This window comes from Accipiter gentilis, chromosome 30, assembly GCF_929443795.1.
Source record: "Accipiter gentilis chromosome 30, bAccGen1.1, whole genome shotgun sequence".
Lineage (NCBI taxonomy): Eukaryota > Metazoa > Chordata > Aves > Accipitriformes > Accipitridae > Astur > Astur gentilis.
The window spans coordinates 10,073,321-10,097,993 of record NC_064909.1 but is presented as its reverse complement, the minus strand read 5'-3'; the positions used below and the strand labels follow the sequence as shown (position 1 = coordinate 10,097,993).

Genomic DNA, 24,673 nt, shown 5'->3' with positions numbered 1-24,673 from the left:
GCTGCCAGTCTAAACCGCTGCTGCCAGCAGCAGCTGCTCTGCACCTTTTAAGCAAGTCCTGTTCCCCCTCCGGGAGTTGGCTCTGCCACCCCTTCCCAAACTGCAGCTGAAGCCGCAGAAGGCACCCTGTCCCGGGGGCTGCCTGGGCCCCTGACGCACGCCACGTGCCTCCACTGCGGCTGCCAGCGTCCCTGCTGCTGCTCAGCCAAGTCCCTCGCTCCCCCGTCTCGCCCCCTCCACCCACACACGTTCCCGTAAGCAGGAGTTGCGCCCCAGCCTCGTGCCTCTGCCGAGGGACTCGTCCTCCCGCAGCACCGCGGTGTGACGCCCTCACGGGGTCCAGCCCTGGAGGCGAGATCATACAGAAAGCCCTCAGGCGCTCAGGGTGGCCAAAGACCCAGGCCTGGTCTCGTCCTAGCTACGCCCCAGCCTGCTGTTTGTGGGTGGGCACGCGCTAACCGACGACGACCGTTAACATACACGGTGCCACGTACCGCTGCAGGGCGAGGGCCCGCGGGAGGCCCTGCCCACAGCACGCAGGAGGCTTTCGGCAGAAGCATGGCAGAAGGAAATGAGGCACTGGTCACGCGAAGGGCCGCTCCAGCGGCATGGCATCTCCGACTGTACCCTAAGGACGCAGGCAGGCCTGAGGTAACGAGCTGCTGAGGCAAGGGAAAGGGCAGCATTTAACAGGCCACCGCTGCAGAGCGACACAGAAATCCTGTCCACGCAACTTCTTAGACTCCGCAAAAAGCTGTGGGGCTCCGATTTGAAAGCTATGTGCGGCTCAGAAGACACACAGAGCTGAGGGCCAGCCGCAGGAGGTGCTCCTCAGCCGCAGATGCTGCTGACTGGAAGAGGACTTTGGGGTGCTTAGCCACGGACAGACGGGACTGCAGGCTGGCTCACCGGCATGTGCTGGGACCCGGCTAAAGGTCCCCTCATACAGAGTGCAGGGCCCTGCAGCAGCCGGGAACCACAGAGTTCAGCTCACAGTAAAGCCCACGCAGAAAGCACAAACCTGAAGAAATCAACAAATCTACTTTTTCATTTTATTGCTAAAATCCCTACCATAAATCTCACCAGAGAGGAAGTTTCTGTTTCTCCAGCTTCCTACTCAGTGTCCTTGAGAAAACAAATGACACCACACTAAAAAAAAAAAAAAAAATCCCGCGGTGGTTTACTTCGCACTTCCCTGTACCTTGTTATATGCTGAGTGCTTCATTTAGAGAAGGCTGACCTCCCCAGCCTTCTTCATCCCAGTGCCCTTCGCTGCGGGGACACACCAAGGAACAGGTTTAGCACTGGAGAGAGGAGCCGGGTGGATGTTCTGGCACAGGTAACCCTGCCGACTCAGCATCCCAAAGGTGCGCGGAGAGTCAGCATGACAGTAGTGACTGCTGTCTGAGAGGTGATTTTCACAGGAGATATAGAAGCTGTGCTACAAGCACAGAAGCTGTGAATACAGCCATTAAAAGCGAACAAAGTTATGCCCCTTGTATTTCATGAGATGCAATTTCTTCTGTAGGTCTGGCAGGGGCCCTGGCTCACCTCACAGCAATTCTACCCAGTGCAAGCCTTCAAACATTTTGTCTCCCAGTTTCTCTTAGTAGGACACAAAAAATGTTACGAGTGTGGTTCAACAGGGTGCAATGAATTACCCCTTTGAGATGTCTTAAGTGTGTTATTTGCCTTACCTGAACACCCAAAGGAGAATAGGAAAATCTATAGGTTTATTTTACTGTGTTTTACATAGACTCTCACTGATTTCTGTGAACAAAACGGCACTGATTTGTTTTGCTATCAGCCATTAGGTATAACAGAAGGAAGGTGGAATGGACTACTTAAGTCAGCAAAAGAGAGATGTGCACCACAGGGCTTCATAAGCAGTGCCAAACAGAAGATCTCTAGAACACTTCAAGTCACAAAAGCCAAGGACAAGAAGCATTGATTAGGTAGGAAGGATTGTCCTCAAGAACTAAATGCAAAGTTCAGAAACCCAAGATCTGAATTAGGCTTGAAATGTTTTGTTTATTAAAGGAATACATGTAAACACCAATACAACGTAATACATGTTAAAGGAAGGAAAAAAAAAAAAGATAGAAGCAGGATTGTTTTTGTGCAGTTAATTCCAGACTGTGCTTCCTTTAGCAAAACCGTTTTCTGAGTCAGTGGTAAGGTTACAAACACCTATAGAATCTCAAAGTCTCATTTCTGGCAAGACATCTTGCCAAGTGCCCCATTCCTTCTAGTCTCCATGATCTAGATTTCCTCACTACTAACATACTTGAAAAAGGAATATTTCTGTGTCATTAACTAAACCAAATGTTTGCAGTGAGAGTGACTGGTCATCTGGTTCCTGCTAGAACAGCGTTTTCCTTCTGCTGCTCACAGAAACCAGCTTGTGCTCCTGTGCTCTTGTATCCTGCCTCTACTTGCAACCGGCACACGGGCACAACCTGAACAAGAGAGCATTTTAAAGTAACATGGAAAATATTTTTTTTACAGTTATCACCAGGCAAATGCAAGGGGACAGATCAACGTGGGCAACGACATTATCTCGTGGTTGGGCTAGCGAGCCCCAGGGATGGAGTCAGGTGGCCGAGGGAAGGGAGTCTTCCCTTGAGCAACGAGCCCCCTCTCGAAAGTCACAGCCAGGGCAGTGCTGGAAGGAAGCTCTGGATCAGCTCGGTCTCCGCATTAGAGATTTCCGACCCGCTCGGCACAGGAAGTTGTTCCTGTGGCTCACCTGAGGGAGTTCCTGTTATGAAGCCAGAGGGTGGTAGGTTGAAACACGGTTTCTGAGAGTGATGTAATCTTGGACAGCACTCCATAGGCAGTGATACTAGTGACCTGGTTACAACCTGCGGTGTTGTTACAGCCCCTCTGCTGGCCTGGTGATCACAAGAAAGGGAAGAAAGAAAAAAAGAGGGGAGTGGAATAATTTAAAAAGGAAAAAAAAGTTTCCAGATTTCCTTTGTTTAAGTGAAGCATTTTCCTTTTCCACTTTATTTGAATACACCGACCTGGTGTCTAACAGATGGAGACTGTGCAGATGCACTTTTGGGAGTGCCCATAAAATACACTGCTAAAATACAAATGGAGGGATACTTTTTTTTTTTTTTGAGTTGTAAATTCAATAATCATTGCTGTCACCTCACTTTCCCAAAGGAATTTGCCCTTTGTTCTCCGGATAAAGCTGGGGAGAGGAAGAAAAAGGAACACACAAAAAAAAATAATAGCGAGAGCGAAGTGAACATTTAGGAAAAACCCCACAGATCCATAATCTGTAAAAGCATCGCAGCGTACAGCGTTTGTACATCAGGAACCCATACAAGCATGGCTGCTTAGCACCAACAGCAACGCACAGCAAAATATTCTGCATGTCTTGTATTCTTCTCCCATTCTCCAGACCTTTCTAACAAACAAACAGGTCAGCTAATTGGCTCATGCCCAAGTCTTACCCACTAGGGTTTGCTCAGAGATGTCACTTAGTCATTTGGCATGAGCAAATCCCATGCTTCTTCCTGTTCAAGCAGCCGAGTGGGTGAAGGCTTTCTTTGATTTATTAAGACTATTAACAAACAGGAGAGTTCAGAAGCTTCCTCAAGCAGAAGAGCACGAGCAGAAAGGTTTTTTCCTGAAGTAGCAGCTAAAAATAGGACACTTGGAGGAAGCAAAGTTCATTAAGTGATAAAGTGGTGGCTGCAGTGATGAGAAGATTTTTTCCTTTTTTAATCTATACATTTATTTAGCATTATGTATTCTTGCTCCTTATTAGAGTGCTAAAGAAGTGTTTATCCAGCTGAGGAAAAGAAGATTTCCCTTTCTGTAGTGACTTTAACATGTAGCTCATCAAATACAACAGAGTCTAGTTTTAAACAGACATTGCCAGCCAACAAAGTACAACATTTGACAGTATTATTTGCCTTTTATATGCTCTTTCCACAGTGGGAAATGATATGCCATTTTCAAGACACATTCCACAGTATTATGCAACAGCTTTCTTAATTTTTAATGTATATATTATTTTTAACATGTCAACTTTTGCATAAAGCATTTTAGTATTTTATTCAGCATATACCATTAATAAATTATTTGCTCCTTCCTCCCCCCGCTCCCCCAGAGCTGCACTTAGCATAGGAAAATGGTCTACTGACACTATAAAAGATACTTTCAACTGGCACAGTCTATAGACACTTCCATCATCAGACAAAGCACCAGGAGCACATTCCTGTTTCTACTTAGTCGACAAGCTGGCAGTGCTAAACATGCTGTCCAGGAGTTTCATCACAAACCACCCTTTGGTGAAAAGACTTACACACACATAGCAGCCAGTTGCAGTAAAAATAAGCTAGCACCCTGTACAACCAGTGATTCTTGTTAAAAGTGTTCACTTTTGGCCTGATTGCTCCAGCATCCTTTAGTCATCACATCCAAATGGTTTGGGACATCAAAAGGAAGCAAGTCAGGGTGCTTCTGTGCCAGAGAAACTTGTCCACTTGACCTGAGTTTGTTCAGAGGGCATGCATCTCTCATCTCAGCAGATCTGCCCATTCTATAAGGGCAAAAAATGGATGAGATTTGATGTCTTCAACACCAGCAACGCCAGCACCAAGACGCTCCGCGGGATTAAACTGCAAAAGCTTGATATAAAAGGAAAAATATATATATATATATATGATTCAGTGAGTAAGAACAAAAACAACTGCTTAAAAGTTCCAAAAAGGTCTAAGGTAAAGGACATCCTACCGTTTTCCTGCTCTATGAATTACTTTCAAGAGTGCAAAAGCATACTTGAAATTCCTAAAATCCAGTAAATGGAAGAAGACTCTCCTTTCCTTGAGTCTCAGTATTACAGTCTTCAGAGACTACTGATCACAGCATGCAATTCCCTGAAGCACTGCACATTGGGACTTCATTTTAAGTGTAACCTCATTTTAAAAAAAAAAAAGAGCAGCAGCCAGAGCCTGCATCGGTAGAACTCTGGACACTGCATTTGCTTCATGTTAACCTTTGCTCACACCACTGCGTTATGGCTACACTGGGGACAGTGGTCTGTAACTTTCTCTTTCATAAATTGTGAGTTGGTCCTAAAATACCAGTACATTACAGCCAGTTCTCTATTTTAAAAAAAAAAAAAAAAAGTTTTAAAGAGTCCTACAAATGGACTAAAATTGAAAAATCAAAATCCCAGTGAAAAACAAAACAGTGCAGCAATGGCTTCATGGAAATTTCCTAAAATTCAGCACTTCATTTGCTTTTTAGTTGTACATCACATGCTGAATTCATGTGAAAAGGAAATCACAATATTTACATCTGTTTAAAGATACCAATCCATATAAAAGGAAATGCAAAGGTAATACTCCAAAGAGACTAATAAAGACACACAAAAATATTTTGCAGGTTTAGAGAACTGTTTATACTCTAGTCAATTACAGCCAGTACAAAGGCATGATTTCTTTCTTGCTTTTTCTGCAACAGCTAATAGGATAACTTCTCCCAGTTGTCACTTGGAACAATGTGCATTCATATCTTAATGCACTCAACATCTAAGTGAGTCTACATGCATAAACATAGGAATTTACACATTTTAAGATGGCTCTGCTATTTGCAGTCATAATGTCACATAGTAAAGGTAGCTCAGTGACAGTGAATAGTGCTGCTCTGGTATCTTCTACAAGCCAGCAGAAACAGATGCAGCCAGGGTGTCTCTGCCTTCTGTTGAAATACAACCAGCACCAGTAGGGGGAAAGGAAGCATGGACACTTATTTTCTGGAGTTTGTCCTTCCTGAAGAACTTTAACCTTAGAAAGCAGATGCAACAAAAACTGCAATAGATACCTATTGAAAAGCCATGTTGCATATTTTGTTGGTAGTAAAGCCTGGAGGTGCCTGAAAAAAATACTGGGTGCAAAATACCGAACCAACATAAAAACAACAACTTCATCTTTCATGAGAAACAAACAGATCTCTGTTTTCTTAGAAGCTGGCTAAATGAAGGAGGTGTTTACAACGAAATCACCTGCACTGGAAGCCACAGCAGGAGACAACGTCTGACACAGTTTTCTGTATAGCTGAACATTGATCACAGTTATTCTGTGATGCTTTGACCTGTTTACCCTTGGCAGTGGGGGGAAGGAAAGTCGCAATGACAAATTGCTATCCATGCCAAGAGAGCTTTCTTCCTTTTCCTGACAAGGCTTCCTCAACAATGAATGGCAGCTTCCTTGGATAGTCACACAACAAAAATGTGATTTACTAGCTCATATAGCCAAACCTCCAGCAGATAAGTCACCACCCTACACTAGAAGGCTTAATGGAACAGGCACTGGGGTGACTGTTCTCTGAACAGATATGGCCTTGTAATATATCTGTGAGTGGCAGAGATATATTTGGCACTTAAACCACAAGTGGCAAAAGAGCCACTCTTTGGCATATTTAAAAATAGGCAATACGTTAGTCTGCAGTGAAGAACAATCCTACATTGGCAGGGAGAAGTGGACTGGATGACTTCATTTGTCTTCACTTCTAGTCTTAATGGGAGGAATTCCTTTCATCAAGTGTGGTTTTGCTTTCCCTTAGCCATTTGAGTCCTGTAGCACCTGTGGGTGAGGGTAACAATTTGCTACCATCTAACAATATACATGCAGATTATATAAAAATGGGATTTTTCTTTAGTCACTTCCCTTTCTACCTTTGCCAGAAACACAGACACACATGCTTTCACCTTCAGTGACTTCATGTCGCCTAGTCAAAACAGGAGGTCCAAACATCTACTTCCATTTCCATTAATTATTTCACATTAATGGCACAGAAATCTATCTGTTACTGGGTCTTTTGACTCACTGAATTTTCAAAACCTCTTTCCTTCATTTTCTTCAAGAACTATTTTTTCCACTCTGCTCTGTTCAAATCTATATCTAAGTGATGTCATTGTTTATGCATCTACTAGCAAGATACTCTTCAAAGCCAAACAACATGGTTCACATATATCACTTATTCTGCTCAAGTGGAACAGGTCACATCAAGGCTCCACTTCCTCAGTTAGGTCAAAATTAACTAGAAGGAAGCTAGCATTACCTGAAATTCAAGACCCTGTACTACAAGTTTATTCTCTCAGTCACGACTACCTAAAGCTAAGAGTAAACAAATACCAGCAGTCAATATTATTCCCATTAGTTTGGAAACGGTGTATCAGTCTGGAAGGTTGTCTATATTTTAAGGTTTCCTACTCTGCCTTTCGTCCAACCTATGAGTTACGTTCTTATTACAAAAGTCATTGTATTCACAATTTAAAGTACTTTTCTTAACAAATGGCATCCAGATGATTTCCTGGACGACAACTACAGATTTTCAACCACAGCAAGGTCATAACTTCTGATCAGTGTGTTACAGGTTTTATAGTACTTAGAGCTATCTTGCTGAATTGGCATCAACATTTTTTAGTTTAATTCAATTCATGACAAATGTTTCCATGAACATTTAGGACAGAATTCCTAAAATGTTCATGCATCACCAGCAGGTGTTTCCAAAGCAGTCAGCATTGACCAAACTTGTTCTTTGAAGAAATGGCAAAGCACTCCAGTTTTCTACAGAGACACCTGGCAGCAGAAGTCAAAGTTTCCAGATGCAACAAGACAGCTGGGCAAAATTCATCAGTACTGACAAAAGACCCATCCGCATTCCTATCAGTAGCTTTCTGTTTTCACATTTCCTGCACCAGAACAAATTAGGTAGATTAAGTATTTGTCCAGTCTACACATGTAGCTATAGAAAACAAATACCTGCTGAATCAGTGATCTGGCCTCCTTTGATACGTGGTCTGGTATACTCAAAGAAGTATGAGTGTTTATTCCTGATGGATGGCACTCAACCAGAGTCTGGAGGAAAAAAAAAATACTTAAAAATAAATAAATAATCAAGGCAAGCAGATACATTTATTAATTAAAAAACTCTAGTGTTGGATTATCTCCTAGTATACATGCAAATTAACACACACAGCTAAAATCTCAGTGCATTCTAGTATGAAGTACTGATTCTGGGAGGAATGTCTACAGGCACTGATGTCCCCCTGGAGATATGGTTTTAGAACATTTATGTCTTAGCGCTGGTACTCTATTGCTCAAACTTGAAGAGTCTGGGAATTTGGTGGGCTTTGCTTTCTTCATGCAGAACTGTCAACTAATCACGAGTTTGATTTGGCTGAGCACTCTTTGTCTAAAAATACCAAATCGATGCGTAACAGCAACATATGGCTCCTACACTGTCCTGGGACATAATACTGAAAGTATAAGGACAAAAGTTTTGTAAATGTGCAAAAGGAATGTTAGAGAACTTTGATTTCACTGTGGTTAAGAGGGCAGCATCGTTTGGGGTTATTTTTTCAGTCCTGAGTTTGATACGGCTTTATCAAGTTGTTCTGCTGAAGCTTGAGCATGTTTTGTTTCTCTGGTCCCATGCAGACCAAGCAAATTGAGAGTACTCAGGTCAGCAAAGCACGAAAGTGGGCATACCACTTGTGAGAAACTACTGGCCAAGAGGTCAGTTTCATGAAGTAACTTGCCCCCAGCCCTACCTTTCCAGTGAGGAGTTCAAAAAGAATGGCACCCAGGCTCCACCAGTCACAGGCTTCTGTCTCTTCTAGGATAGCGCCAACCTCTAAACAAGAGACATTTCAATTAATATTAAAAAGGTCAGTTACACCTTCAAAATTAACATATATTTACAAGGTGACTGTTTAATGCTGACAGAACATATACTAAATACCACAGAGCTTTCATTATGCCTGCAATTTAGTTAGCCCTTTAGCCACCTACAGATTGCATTGTTCAAACACAGCAACACTATACGTTTCATGCATAATTTGCCTTTTCCGTGCATACATAGGCATTTTCAAGACTTGTAGGCATTACAGTTCGGATTCTTCTATACTGGACTAAAGCCAGACAGTGACATACAGTAAAGCAAAACGTACTTAGAGAATTTACCCTGGTCAGGAGAGCTGGACTAACCAGAGTGGCCTGATACATCCATAAATGCAACAAAAGGGAGCTTATAATAGCCTACTGCATGCCTTAATTTTGTCTTGGAGGGCAGGATTTGTCTCGCGGCTAACCTACACCCTTTGCTGGGATCACCATGGGATGCTAAATCTACTTCACATAGCCTAACCACAGCCAGCAACTGTGTATTGCTGCAGCTCAGCCCAAATTGTACCTAGGTACGAAAAGTTGCTTTCCCCAGCATCCAGCCAGCACCCAACACTCTTATTGCTGTCCATGCACAAGAGACAGCAGAGAGGTGAGATGGGAGTTACAGAGTCCCTCGCCATACACATTCACATATTCAATAGCATGATGCATGCAGAAAACTTGGCCTTCACTGACTCAGGCTTTAAACTACAAAAATTATTAAATACAAACGCACCACACTGTCTGCTCTAAAACAGGCAGAAAAACAGATTGCAATGAAGATGAAATCTTCATTTTGACTGTCAAAAAAATGCAGAAGCTGCACTAAAATAGCTTTGGTGGCAAAAGCCACACCAGCTTCCCAGCAGAGGACAACAATTAGCATATAGTCACATAGTCGCTGCTGTGAAAAGCATTGCGGCATGTTTGAAAAATCTTGCTCATCATTTTATGGAGCTTAGTGTGAGCATGGCCAAGGAGAACTACAGATGAGTCACACTCCGGGGTCAGAGAAAGGAAAGCAGTAGCCCCAGACCTCCCCAGCTGCAGAAATGCACACACACGCTGAGCACGGGGACGTGCAGAGGGCTGCCCCCTTGGGCAGCTGCCACACAAGCTGGAAGATGCTCAACACCTTCTAGGACTAGGCTGAGGCTGCTGTTGCAAGAGCAACAAGGAAGGATGGCTCAGACATTGTTTCTTTAGGTAGGACATCCCTCACATTGAAAAGCTGATTACAGTTAATGGCGTTTGAATGCCCAATACGTCACTATAAGGGTGCCACACATTAGAATTTATTCCATTCTTTACAGATTAATACTTCTATCAGCATCGAGAAACTTTTATACAGATATAATGGCAGCCACATAAGGAACTGTATCAGCATAATTACATGCATTTTTAAAACGTTTTAAGATCCCAGCCAAGCATCCAGATAAAGTTGAAATTATGGTAAATTGAGAGAATTTGTGTAAAAATCAAAATCTGTTCTTGCGATTTAATTTTACATCCCTTCAGAAAGGCAGACCTTCTAGGTAACCGTCCTTTAATAAAGGAAAACAAAAAGCCCAAACTTGGGCCTTTCCACATGAACCAGCTAGTGAAAGGTTTTCACAGCATCTCTCAGTGAAACCTACTGAATGGAAATGCCTTCCCAGTCTGATTGTGATTTCCTAGTGTTGTATGTTCCAATCACGTACATTCAAAACCAAGATGTCATGAATGGAAAAGTAATATCTAAAACCAAATACTTTAGGCTTCTTTAGAGCAGAGTTTTCTTTCCCATGTGGCTTTAATCCTGTGGATATTCTAGATTAAGAGAGCTTTCTTCCAAACAAGTGAAAATTTTTATTTTTTAAATTAAATTCCACACTTATTCCAGAATAAGACCAGTAAAGCCAAGAGTTAATAAAAATGGACAACTACATTCTCAGTTCCTACACTACCATTAACTTTCCCATATTGACACATCTTAAAATTTTAGAATAATGCCACAAAGGAGATAACCCATTCTCCCCCAAAGACATTCAGGGGGATGGGTCTCTTGAGTTACAGCCCAATATAAAAAAAAATATTGTAAAGGTGAAAAAACCCCATCATTCTGAGCACAGGGAAATGAAATATTATGAAAAATTCATTTCTGAGTTTTGGTATTATTTCCTTTTATGTTGACAGTCACAGATGCTGATCCAGTTCTTCGAAGCACCAAGGTTACACTGCCTTCTTTCACAGAATCCCATACTGTTCATTATGGGAAGTTGATGTAACCTCAATTACTTCACTGATGAAGAAAATGGACACAGAGTAAGAGTCAAAAGGTAAACTAAAGTCCACTTGTCCAAAATCCAAGCTTGTATTTTCAACTATAAGAACATTTTCAATATATGCCAAGTCAAAACAAATGTCATTGTAGATCTCTCTTAAGAGAACAGCACTGAACTTTTCCATCCACTTTTGACCATGACCAAAATGACACAAGTGGGATAAACTGAGAACAGTCAAGTAACATAGATTTCTCCCTGGACTGAAGGGCTCCGGCTGGGTTCTCATGCACACAGCAAAAAGTGCAGGACAAGTCATCTGAACCAACACAGAACAGAAAACAGAAAACTCAGCTGCAGGTAACATCCAAGTATCCTTTTTTATAAAAACTAAATTTTAGCTCTTTTCTCCCATTACCCTATGTCTGCTTTCTTGCTGTTTTCCCTAGGTCCCAAAGTTTCCTTAGTTCAGATTAAAATAAATATTTTCCTTTAAAAAAAAAGAAAAAATTCACTGTGAATACTACAAATAAACAGGTGTTGTTTACATTCCCTTACTTCAAATAAGTCACATTACTTCTGATGCACTGATGCAGTATGCTGATCATAATAAGTTCAGGATTTCACATCAATATTACTGCATTTTATCTTGACTACGCATCATGGGAAAATTTAGAAACTATAGATTATTAAATGCTTTCAAGTGATACAGAGTAGCTAGCTAATGTAATATACCACACAGGGCATGTGCTTTTTTTAAAGCTTTAATATTGCAATAAATCTGAACTACAATATCTGCCTTCACTAAGAAAACATTTTCATCTCAATCCATCAGCAAAGTAATTTAGACAATAAACGGTAGCGACCCATAAGCTTAAGTGAATAACATGGGGATATTTGTGCCAATTCTTTACTTCATGAACCTTGAAATCAAGGACTTTGTCCACATTTGTACAAACATAAACATGCACACACATGTGCACAGTGTTGGTGTTTCTAGGACTAGCAGTAATAAATTTGCAGAAAAAATATTCATATCATTCTCAAGTACAAAAATCCTTTTAAATCAGAGAAATAAATAAGCAGGGTGAAAAAAATCAGTAGCTCTTCCAACTTTACTGCAACTTCATTAAAAGGGAGAGCTTTCTTCTTTCTCCCTTCCCGATGCACGCCCATACAACATCTCGCACCCAAGTAGCACATGTCAACAGCAATGCTAAGTTCCTGCACAGAAGCAATTTCAACAGAAGCCATTGGGGTAACTCAAGGGAAGGAGATTTGTAAAACGTTATCAGGTTCAGATGGAGACAGATGGTACAGGTAAACACCTCTACCACCCTGCACTGTCCTCCTCCTAGAGCAGCTGGTCTCAACTGAAAGCCCATTTCTTTATGGTTTCCATACTTATCTCAATAGTTGCATTATACACAGTAATACCTTACTTCCTGATAAGGGATACATAGCTGACAACACTCTGTATTTTTAAACAGAAGTGCCAGTTCTAAAGTAAAAAAGCAGAACTTCACCTCTCTTGAACATACAACCTTGATAAAGTTATTAACCTTAACGCCAAGGCTGATTTTCTCATTCTTTCTATAGCAGCTTAACCTGAAATACAGCCTTCACGTTAAAGGATTTCAAAGGTTTTTACTACCTACACCTCAAACATTTTCTCCCAAATACAGTTTTCTCCATGGCTGACAATAAGGCCTCCCAACCAGCACACACAAACACTAGTTAACATAAAATAAGCCAGGCTTAAAGGTGGACGTAGACATTCACTGTACAACTCAGGCCAGATGGCTTGCGAATCACCAAGAACAAAAACTCTATCAAAAACTTTGTAGGATAAACTGTAACATCCAAAAAAATGCATCTGAAGTCAGCGCACAAGAAAATAGGCTCTAGGTGGAAGTACTGCTTCTCCAAACACCTAAGAGTTAGGAACGGCTTTGCCTTGAGGTGGTTTCCCTAGAATTAAGACAGGAACCATTTGACTGTTGGCGGATTGATAAGAATTTCAAAACCTGAGGAGGCCCCTCTTCCTATCCCGTGTTTCAAGCAGAAACAGCATAACTTCAAGTATCGTTTCTGCACTAAGAAAACAAGGAGACCCATCTGAACTACCAGACACTATCAGGTGTCTGAAACCGTTCAGGAGGAAATGGACTTGTCCAACATCCTGAAAACATCAGACACAATGTTTTTCCCTTCTGTGGCCATTAAGATAAACAGTATTGCACAAAAAACCATTAGAGTCGCTTCAGAAATTCTATTTACCTTACACTCATTTAATTTTAAAAGCTTACTATTTTATCTTATTTTAATATCTATATATGTAAAGAAGCATTTGCAGAGAACCAAGTAAAATGAGTCCAAGCTAATTTACTCTAGGCAGACTCAGTCAGCCAAGATATCATAAGATACAGTCACTAAATAACACATCACGCAAGCAATCTGGCCATAATGCTTTGCCTAAAATGCTTTAGCAATTTATAAAACACAGTATTGAACCATCTACAGTTAAGTAAAAAAAGTTTATCATGGTCTTTAAACAATAAAGTAGTGAGGCAAGTCCAATGAACATCTGCCAAGATCAAATGGAGTATGAAAATAGGAAGTTTCATCTTAAAGGCATTCAAAAACATATGAGCATCTATGCTCGTCTTTGGAAGAAATTTCCTCATGTTACTAAAAGAAAAAAAAATTAGTAGAGGAAACTGTGTTCTTTCTTCCTTTTAGCAGCCCAAGATGGAGTTAAAACTTCCTCTAAAATAATCAGGTGACAAAAGAGACAAAGAAACTTTTTACTGCTCCGTTATCAAAACAAAGCAGACACTAATTAACGTTTCAGCTAGCTCCATTTATTTTCAAAAGGCATTTTCTATCCTATCTTCTTCAAGGTTTAGCCCCATCTGTAATAATAAAAAGAAAAATTAAAAAATAAAATAAATAAAAACCAAAACCAACCACACCACACAGGTAAATTACGCTTTCTTCCAGAGTTATTAACTGGCTTTTATGTCAGCCAGACTAAAATACCAGATTTTTACAAATCAACAGCTTCAGCCCATCTTACTGCTTATTCCAGTTACAGAGTCTATGAAAAACCACAAGTGCACGTGCTTCACCTGAAACATGTAGTGTACTTACAACAAGCCTGAATGCTAAACCACATCAAACTATCTTCAGAAAATACCCGATTCTCTCCCCAAACCTATGCTTTCAATTACCTACTCCACATTCATGACATTGCTATTTTGGGAGCAGTCAGTTGCTGTTGTTTTCCGTGGGACACTCGGGTGTCTTTGGAGAGCTGTACCACTCTAAATGGTGGTTGTAAAGTTGTTACTCCCAGCTTCACAATACCCAGTACTTTTTCTGCAGCTCCAGACCTTTCCTCATCATTCACACCAGCCATGTATTTTTCATGCAAATCCTTAGTCCTCTTTCCTACTGCCAGGCCTTTTCAAATCAAGCTAGCCCATGCTTCTGTCTTTACTGCTTAAAGCTCATTCACCTGCTCTGTTTTCTCCTTTCCTTTTGAGGATTATACTGAGACATTAATGTCAAACAAAAACCTAGGACACAGTCACAGATAAAATCTAGGAAGTCCAGTCTAACACTATAACCACGAGACCAGCCCACCCCTCGACACCTCTCAGGGTCAATGGCACTTTAATCTACCACAGTTATTTTGCTTCTTAAACAATCTACTCAAATTAAATTACTATAATACAGAATAGCAGATTTAATGAGTGCCTGCAAACTCCTACTGAAAAACACATATGCAAATAATATGCAGGTTCTCCAGCATCAAATATCTATTTGGTAAACAGAGGCAAACCATTTTTTCCTTTTGCAGTAAATAAAAATTATAGCATACAGGCTAATAATAGCAACCTAGCAATTTTTATTTTCATGCCATATGTTTTAGGTTATCAGCTGCACTTTGCATCTGTATTTTCAATTGTCTAAGAGTAGAAGTGACATCTTCGTTTGGGAGCATAAAAATCAGGTTTACATTGAAACATTTTGGTCTTCTTTGGAACAAAATCCTTTACCCACAAAGCCTTCTTTTTGCTTAGGTTTTGTATTGTGTACAATTAGTAGCAGGTTAAATAAAACCAAATATACCATATATTTACATGTGGGCTTCTGTGAAGGCTAGTTTGTGTAAATAAGGCTTGATTATAGCACACAGCTTATGAAAGCATCAGAATAATATGATGCATTACTGATGGCCAGTTTCTTCCTTACATTTTCTATGCAGCTAAGCTCCCTTTGGCTTTATGATCCCAGCAAGCAAATCTCCAGTTTTTAGCAAACACAGTCTGGTGAAAACTCATTGTTTGGACAAGAAAGAAAAAAGACTCCTAAGGCAACCCAGTTCTGAAATCTCATCCTCTGAAAACACTACAGGGATGTGACAGAACGCATCCCCACTGCTGGAACAAGAACTCTGAGAGTGCAAATAAAACATCTCATTCACACATCGTATTTACGCAAGATGTTAGACCAGCAAGCCACTTCTACAACATGACACTTCACAGGTTAGATTGAAAAAGTACCTAAAAGTTTCTCTTTATGAGTAAATCCTCAACTTAATCTGTTTTAGTTGAAGACAATCTTGACTGGGCTGTGGCTATAGACAATTTTGTCTTTCTCCCAGGTATTAAGGATACTATGAAGGGGCTTTTTTTAAAAAGTTACCAATGATTTTAAAAATCATGACTATCAAGAATGGAATATAATTATTACTCCATTTAAAAGGTAACAACTCTTTATACTTAAGATCACAAAGTTGGCAAAACTGATACTTAAATAACAGAAGGTGATCATTTGCATTTCAAAATTAATCTATCTTGCTTTTCCCTCAATTAGACCAAAACATGTTGATTCACAGGTTTGTGTGTGTGTTTGTTTCTTTTTTAAACTTATTTATAGAGCAGAATAATGGCCCCCCTGCTAGGCTGGCATTTGGTCAAGTTTCTGTCTGTGTAAATTGAATCTGTTACTGGAATTTTCCCCCCTTCAGAATACCAAGGCACATTAACCAAGAGATAAAGAGATACATTGCTGATACTATCAGTCACCAGGCAGGTGGATAACGCGAGGGATTTTTTGTTAGTTTTTGTGGGGTTTTTTGGACAAATATGTGATAAGAGTTCTCAGGGGGCATGGAGAGCAAAGGGCTGTTTAAACAGAAGTGAATCACTCTCATCTGATCTGCTAATAACTTTGGATTCAGACATCAGCTGCTTAGTACACTTTAAAACATTCAGAAAACAAAATTACTATAGAGGAGGAAAGTTAAAGGAAAAACCCCACATGAACTTCACATTAGTCAGCTTAACCGTATTAACGCAGCAGAAATTCTCCGTTACAAGTGCTTTAATTTCTTCTTTAAAAGCAAATAGGTTATTCTTGGCCAAAACCCTCACAGTTTTACTTGAAGTAGTGTTGAGTTTATAGGGGATGATTTATAATCCATCATTTCCCTTGTGGGTTAGAGAAACAACATTTGACTTATCATAGGTGAACAGCAAAGATTTAGTTTGGCCATTAATCAAAGTATAGCACAGGCGCTACTTTTAAGCATCTGCAGATAGCTTTGTTGTTGCAGTAGTTGGTTCAGCATGAACTTTTTTGTATTGAGTAGAACTACGCAGGAGTAAAGAGAGTTATCCAGCTTTACCAACAGATTCAACAGCACTATAACACACCACGACTCTGAGCTTGCGAGTACAATCCTTGATATGCAAATCATTACAAATAAACGCATCTTCCGTCTCCAGTTCTTATGTGAAGTTAGGCAAATTAGAGCCAGCAAGTGCAACAGCAAAATCCATTAATGGTACAATGCCACCTGCTGTCAATAGTGGAGAAGTGCCACTTCTTGCAACAGATTGAGCCCTGCTTTTAATTTATGCACGATATAAAATGACAATCGCTATTTCATACAAAATTAATTATATTGCTAGCAGGGAATGGTATGCAGCTTTTAAAATTATCTCTTCCCTCATCTTTTTGACACTTCTCCATTTATAATGTTTGCGTTTGTTCTATTATTTTATATATACAGTGCATAATCTCTTCTACACACGCAGTCACATTGCTTCTCTGTTTTTTGTAGGATAACAAGAGCCGAGCAACTCCTTGCTATTCATCATGGCCAGGATTTGATCACTGTTTCTGTACCAATACTACCTTGCATTGCTTTAATACAAGGTTACAACCTGGGGTACTGAAAGCCTCAAATACAAAATCCTAGATCCTGTAAGCAAGGTCCACATAGTTGGACCTTTATTCTCCCCGGGGTCTGAAAAGCTTCAACATTAATACATTATTATCCCAGCCCCTCCAGGAATTAGATTCTGATACATAGAAATTGTAGAATTTACACTCCATGTTTTCCATTAACCAATAAAGCAACTTAAAATTTAAATATGTCCTCAGGTGCTTCACTGCTAAGTACTTTATAACTTGTGCTGTAAAAAAGTAGCACCTGAAACCATACCAGTTAAAACAATAGAACTGTTTCAAACACATTTTTACATCTTTCACATAACTCTGCAATACAATTTACCACCTATTTTAGTATCCTGCAAACTGTTTAAATTTCATATTCATCCTCCCCTTTTTCTGCCTCCAAAATTTGCTCCTCAAAAATTAATGCAGAAAAAGAGCTGCATCCCAAAACTCATCTTCTGTTCTCTGTCTCCAATGCCAGACCCTAAAAGACAGTGTTTTGATAAAGACATCTTCCCTTTCTTGCCTACTTTTAACAAGTGCATTTAAATAACAAAATGTTGAATTCACATAACATACAAGTTATCATATCCAAATCCTGTTCTATCCTGAACTCTGACGAAAACACACACCAAGCTGAACACATGGAGACAAAATTTTGCAAGCCAAGTTTCACTGTGTCCTTCAGTTAGGATAGAAAAGGAGAGGGAAGGCTGAGTACCCAGAAGCAGGGCAACACTACACAATACTGGAAACACCAGGAAAATTCAAAACAAGATAAAGACCCACTTTTAGTCACTTTATTTAGTCACTGTGTTGTATTATGATAAGAAATAGTAAGACCAGATGAAATTTTGTGAAGATCACTTGTTCACCTCTACAAAACTGCAGCCCTTCCCTCAGCAGGAAAAAAGCAAGCTATGAGAAACATTTACAATCCATTTTAAAAAGCAACTTTAAAAGAGTAATAATAAAAAAACCCCAACATCAAAAACCCCAAACTTGCCAATTGCTCTTAGTGTACTGAACTGAAGCACAAGTATAATTTCAAAATCCTTATTCCAAGAAGCAACTTGAAGAGCAATGCTATAATCATAAAGGGGAGACTTGGGTTCCAGGGACATGGTACACTCCCTTAAAATGAAAAATAATCATCTAAATAAGGTTTGGACATTTTTTTCCTGTAACATCAGAGCCTAAAGAAAGCCCACTAACATGATTATTTGTTTAATACTGATCAAAAGTTCTAAAGCAAGATTTACTAGCAGCAGTAGCCCTAAGAAAGCTGCTTTGGACTCAGGTACATACCAGTATTGGATGTACAGGTATTAAATCATTGCTCAGAATAGAATGGCACTTGGCTCCAAAATACATTTTGTACTGCTAAGTTATACCAAGTATTACTCTCCTATGCAAAAATCAGCATGAAATAGCTACACTAAAATAAGAGTATGTTTTGCAGAGTTAACACTAAAATCAAGAACTATGAAAGGTTAAGAATCATAGAGCAGTGTCAATTCAGCCATCTTGCATATATCCAATACTTGCATTTGCAAATCTTCATCTTGTAGCTCACCAGTTACAGACACACAAAGCAAACTGCAGCTTGGGGTAGGGCAGAGAGGGTGGAGAGGAGAGGGCAACTTAACCAAGCAAAGCCCAGATGGATACCACACCTGTGCTGTGAGGTGGAAATAATGATGGTGCAGAAAACTTTATTCTTGCATTTGGGGACTTCTAAATATTATTTCAACTGCTCCCTAAACACTTAATTACTGTAGGAGTTGGCTGGTTGGGGCTTAGGGGGCAAAAAAAGCCTCTCTTTGGATCCTCATTAAAATACAGAAAAATTAAGCTTTGACTTTCACAGCTCATTAATGATGACAGGGTGGGAAAAGGCTGCACTTCCATGTTTGCTACTACTCAACTAGGGAGCGCTTTGTTCAAGGCTGGGTTAGGGAGGCAGGAAAACGCCTCTTTCTAACAGGATGTCATGCACGTTGGCAACCAGGACGTGTTTCTATTTAACAACGATAAGAATTGCTGGGATTCCCCAATTTTCTTGTTCTTGAATTAAAGCGGGGTGAGGGTAGAACAAAGGTGTTCGGTAAAAAGAATTCCTTTCTGTAATACCTGCCCTTTTGACTTGCACCAGGATAGAAAATATTTTATTTACTATTTATCTCAAGAGACTGGCATTCAAATTTTTGTTGATATCCTACCACCTTTATTCACAGAGAACAGGTCCTTACTGTATTTCAGTTGCGGGACTAAGTCACAGAATAAACACCTGATGGCAAATTAAGTTCAGAACTTCCACTGCTGGTAATTCTTATTCTAAATTTTTCTGAGGACATTTACAGACTCTGAGCTTGAGGACTGCCTGCATGCCAAGTTGCGCTGCCTAGCTAGACCACATGTTCAGCAGAAAGAGGATGTTGGCATTTCAAATTCAGAATAAAAAAGAGAAACTGAAAATCTGAATAGCCTCCCCATAGTCATTTCAACTCTAGAAGTAGGTTTTTTAAGCTAGCTATGAAATTTTTAAAATAAGAAATAAAACACCTGATTTTTGGCTGTCACTACCATTCGACCACTATATTAGCAGAAAATAAACTGGAAAAAGGAAAAGAGGGAGGGCTCGGTTTCAAGTGCCATCCTTGCTACAGAAACCCAAGAGATATTGATTTTATCACCCTCATGATTGATGAAAGCAGTTCTAAGAAAAGAGCTCTCTAAACTATTTCAAAGCCCACTGTAGCTCATCAAAAATGTCAGAGGCATCTCTGAGCCTATTAGGGTTGTATTTTTCAAACTGCTACAGGTTTTTTTTCCCCCCATGTTCTTTGCATGTATAAATTTTTATATTTGTAAGGCTCTTAGTGGCATCTTTTCAGTCTGCCCTTTCCCTTATTTGCTCTTTTCAGTTATCAAGATGTACTCACACATAGCAAATAACTGCAAGAAACAAAACATTCCTTAAATTTGCTTAAACAAGACATTCAATACAATTACACTTTATAGAAATGATTTAACAAACACCACCACAGTTCAACAATAAAGCAGTTATGAGCCCTCTAGCTTTTTAAAACATTCAGGAAAAAGCAAAGAAAATTCAGATATCGCATGATCTCAAGCTCTATGCTATAGAGGCTCCGTGAGAAAATGAAAGCTGCTAATCTACTTTCCAAGTGAAACATTGTAGGTGATTGCTCTAACCTGGGGCACAGTACATTCTCTCTATGGCATCGTTGTCACAGGAATCTTCAACCTCCCTCCACCTGCTAAAATACGTTAGCTGAATGTGTCCTAAAAACAAAACGACAGGAGAAATCAAAACATTTTTCCCTTCCATTTTCTGCAGAAGTGAACTGTAATTACTCCTTTTGTAGCTAAAAACAGTATCATTAAGAATAATGGCATCATTAAGTACTAGAAGCTATTACTGGGGGTGAATTTGCTGCACTGATAATGAAGCTCTAGACAGGAAATGAAGATACTAATTACAAGATAAAACGCCTACTCAGTTAATTGGAAGCAACAGCGAATAAAAAGAAATGCATTTGCAAAAGTTCCTGACCTCTATCATTCAATAAGATGTTGTTTGGGTTCAAATCGCGGCACACAATTCCTTCTCTATGTAAAGCATCAAGGGCTACAACCATTTCAGCTGCCCATCTTTGAATGCAATCCTCTGGGATATAAAACCTGGAGGTTATCGCTAATCTTTCGTCGAGGTCCTGAAAAATTTGATGTATTTCCTTCTCCCCTGCTACCACTATTTTGTCTTCCCTCTTTGGTGCTGTCTCTTTACTTTCAGCTGCTGGTAACAAAGCCACGTCTGTTCTCTCTTTCTGAAAGTCTTCAGTTTGATCGGAAAACAGCAACACTGCTTCATTTCTTAACATGTCTTCATCCAAGCTAACATCTTGGGCACCTGAGAGCAGGTTGGAAACAAATAAACTTTCTTCTTTGCTTGTCACGTTTAAGGAGCAGGCTCCAAGCCCTTGAAACAGAGCCCTGTCTTCTGAACTACCTACCTCTTGGTCAGATGTAAAGAGGGTCCCAAGAGCTCCCTGCGTGACACCACTTTGTCCATTTGCTTCCTTGCAGGAAGGGTCACCCACTTCTGGTGCCACATAATTTGGCTCTTGATCAAATGCTTTGCACAGCTCTGCAGAATTATTTAATTGTAAGACATCAGGTGTTTCCAATAACTTTACTTCCAACATGTCCCTATCAGTTTTTGTAAACTTTGTTGGCCTTGACACTGCTGCCTCTTCTGTTTCATCAGACATACCGGGTAAGTTTATGAGGAGATCAGGCCTTCCTTCATCAACGCTATTTACATCATCAAAAGCAGCATCCTTAAAGGAGATAACTGGCACAGAGTCATTTGATCCCCTGCTTATAGTGTCATGAGCTCTCACACCCATTTTGTTCTCTAGGGCATCCAAGCTTCTGTCATCATCTGGGACAGAAAACAATGGCTTCAAAGGTTCCGATTTCAGGTTATACAATTTTTCTCCAAAATCAAGCCCCAGGAGCTCACTAGTGCTATCTTTGCTGTCTATCCTGAAGAGTTCCATGGGGCTATTCTTTGATTTAGTTAATGAGTCCAATATCCTAGTAGGGCTAGCTATTTCCAACTCAGCATCATCAATGAAAAGCTTTCGTTCCTGAGATGCGATCTGAGAGGTGAAGCTATCACTGCCAACGTCACTGCATTTCTGTAAGCAACTTCTCTCTTTGGTATTTAGACCTTCGTTCTCCAGTTTAACCACCGCTTCCTCATTTAGAGAGCCAGAATCAATTTTCTCTTGCCCGTATTCATTGCATAATGTTAAATAACTAGTAGTGCACTCTTCTTCTGAGCTGGATCCTGAGTCCATCCACTTCGAACTCTCTTGGCCATCTTCCTGGATGCTGCTGTCATCCTGAGAGCTTGGCGTTAGGCTGCTCTTCAGAGGGACCACCTTCAGCATGCTCTCCCCATAGCTTTCTCTGGAATCAGTGCTGCTACCAATTTCTTTAGGACTTGGTGTTGGCTGCTCCAGGTAAATTTTAGTTGAACTAGACGTTCTGGTTTCAGGAATTTCGAAGCTCTCTTCAGGACTTCTGTTTAAGAACTTACTCACATAAGACCACAGTTTTCCTCCTGTAAGAAAAGACCGGGGAGGGGGTGAATCTCTTAATTTCACTCAAAACAAAATCAGTTTCATTATGAAGCAGGAAAACACCCTCATTGTCACAATACACGACCTCCTTATGCCCACAGAGCAAGTTGGATCTCCTACCTCAGGAGGAAATAATTACAGGGACCACAACTTGCTTTTCAAGCAGATTTGTATTAATACATAAATATTTAAAGAACCGCATCTGAGATTAAGCTTTTTTTTTTTTTTTAACTTCAGTAAAGTCTCATTTCAGAGTCTGTCTCAAGTTGCATGATGGTGACTACTCTCCATCTGCTGTCTCAAAAGAAAGCAAAAACTAGGGAAGATCAAATGGTTTAGTGCCCAACACCAGTTCTGCCGGTACTGAATACTTCCGTATCACAGTTCCAAGCTTGTAACAAAAATTAGGGTAGATGGACTAAAAACTACTAATAAGCAAGTTCAGTAAGGGGAAGGGAATTATCTGTTAGCAGGATATTTTAAGGATCTGTTCCCCTCTGAAGAAGTGTTTTTTGTTAGTTAAATACGGATGTATTTCTCCCTTTAACTTCAGAGCTCAAGAAAGTTTTTTACACCGTGCTGCATCACACAAGGATTTATCAACACTCTTAAGTTACACTGGCAAACCGGTTCTAAGAAAGTTACAGCTCCAAAAGTAATACTTACATTAAAAAAATACAAAATAGGACTCTTTATGTTTCCAAATATTGTACACATAAAAAAAGCTTACAGATTACAAAACATTATTTGAAGAAAACAAATCAAGAAGTTACTGCATCTCTTGCACATACCAAAGAATTTGGCTTAAAGCTAGAAAGCCACCTGTGATAACTTATGGAAAAATGCAAAGTCAAGACATTTCAATTTAAAAGACTGTACAGAAATTCTGGAAAATGCAGGAGTTCTAGGAAAATCTTTGCAGAATAAAAAAAAGTATCCAGCCCACTGGGCACCTGCAAAGTTTTGATTGTGGGTTTTTTTGGTTTTGGGGTTTTGGGGTTTTTTTGTACTTATTTCAATAAAACAGAGCTTAATATTTTTCAAAAATATGGTCTTTAATAGTTATTTTTAAACACTCTCCATATCAGGCAAAATTCCTTTAAAAAGTACAATAAAAGAAGAAAGTATTTTTGTTTGCCTAGGAACAGGTTTTCTATATTTCCAGGTATTTCAGAAATAACTTATGAAAGGCAGAAAAACTTTGATACTTTAAAAATGAATTTGAATAATATAATGTGAACTTTTCTTGCCCTTCATCCCCCTGGCTAAGACAAGACTTGTTTTTGAAAGGGGTGGGGGAGGAATCTTGCTGGTTATGATGAAACTAAGTATATTAAAAATAATAAGGGGGAATTCTAACAGCTTCAGTCCAATGGCAGAAATGACAATTTAGATCTATTAATCCACGTGGTTTCTGCCGTAAGCTACAAACAGACTTAGTAGATCAGAATGACCCTTGCCACCTTCTAGAAGATGAGAAAGGATGCCAGGTAAACGAATGGAAGCAACGCTCATAGAGAAGGGAACAAGAACTGCTATACGGACCACTGTATTGCATAAGCACTTTAAATACTTACCCAAAGACGCATTCAAACTACTTCCAAGCGTGCCATGCCACAGCAGCAAGACACGGCTCATCAGCCACTCCCAGCGGAGCAGCAGCCCTCAGCCCAGCGAAGCAGGCTGCCTCCTCCGACTGCCAGCGACTGACGCTGAGCTTGCCTGGACACGAGCAACCTGCCGCCCTGCACCGGTGAGACCAAGGGCCCTGGTCCCGCCAGAAGGGCCTGACAAGAAGGATGTTGCCTCTGTGAGGAGCAGTGAGTCCCTGCAATATGAAGCCACTTGCCTTAAATGTGGAGCGTTACACAGCTGTTCAGCAGGGCAAAGGCAGAGCCAGGGCACTGCCGTGCCTTCTGAGCCCTGCAGTTTGCATAGAACTTCAGAATTACTGGGTTTAAACTGATTTGGTAAAAATAGAAGTTGTTCATCCCATTATCACCAATAATTCTTTTTCCAATATTACATTTTTACATTTATTCATGCTTTTGCTATGGAACGGCAGGGACAGAAAACAACAGAAAAGAGAATATGAGAAAGAGAGCAAGAACATACGTATTTTTATATGTGTGTGAAAGACTTTCTCCTCTTTTCCACACTTTCATCCATGACAAAAGCAGCAACACAGAAGTTTCATTTTACCCCAAGACTCTGATGAAACAATATTTTTATAACAATTAATTTAATTGAAATTTTTAAGAAAATTACTTTAAGTAAACTTAAGTGCTTG

The 24,673-nt window shown here is 40.0% G+C and overlaps 1 protein-coding gene across 6 annotated transcripts in view; it reads right to left on the bottom strand.

The window, feature by feature from the left end:
* Positions 1-2,005: 2,005 nt before the first annotated feature.
* The window catches only part of RPS6KC1 (ribosomal protein S6 kinase C1), a 93,595-nt gene continuing 70,927 nt past the window's right edge, over positions 2,006-24,673 (bottom strand). For 5 of the 6 annotated variants that reach the window (XM_049833552.1, XM_049833555.1, XM_049833553.1 and 2 more), the window contains 5 exons: positions 20,787-22,364; positions 20,426-20,515; positions 8,579-8,661; positions 7,788-7,883; positions 2,006-4,646 (listed from right to left, as the gene is read on the bottom strand). In XM_049833552.1, coding sequence (XP_049689509.1) covers positions 4,536-4,646; positions 7,788-7,883; positions 8,579-8,661; positions 20,426-20,515; positions 20,787-22,364 — 1,958 coding nt within the window. In that variant the 3' untranslated portion in view covers positions 2,006-4,535. The remainder of the gene's footprint in view (positions 4,647-7,787; positions 7,884-8,578; positions 8,662-20,425; positions 20,516-20,786; positions 22,365-24,673) is intronic. The other variant, XM_049833554.1, reaches the window with a different exon arrangement.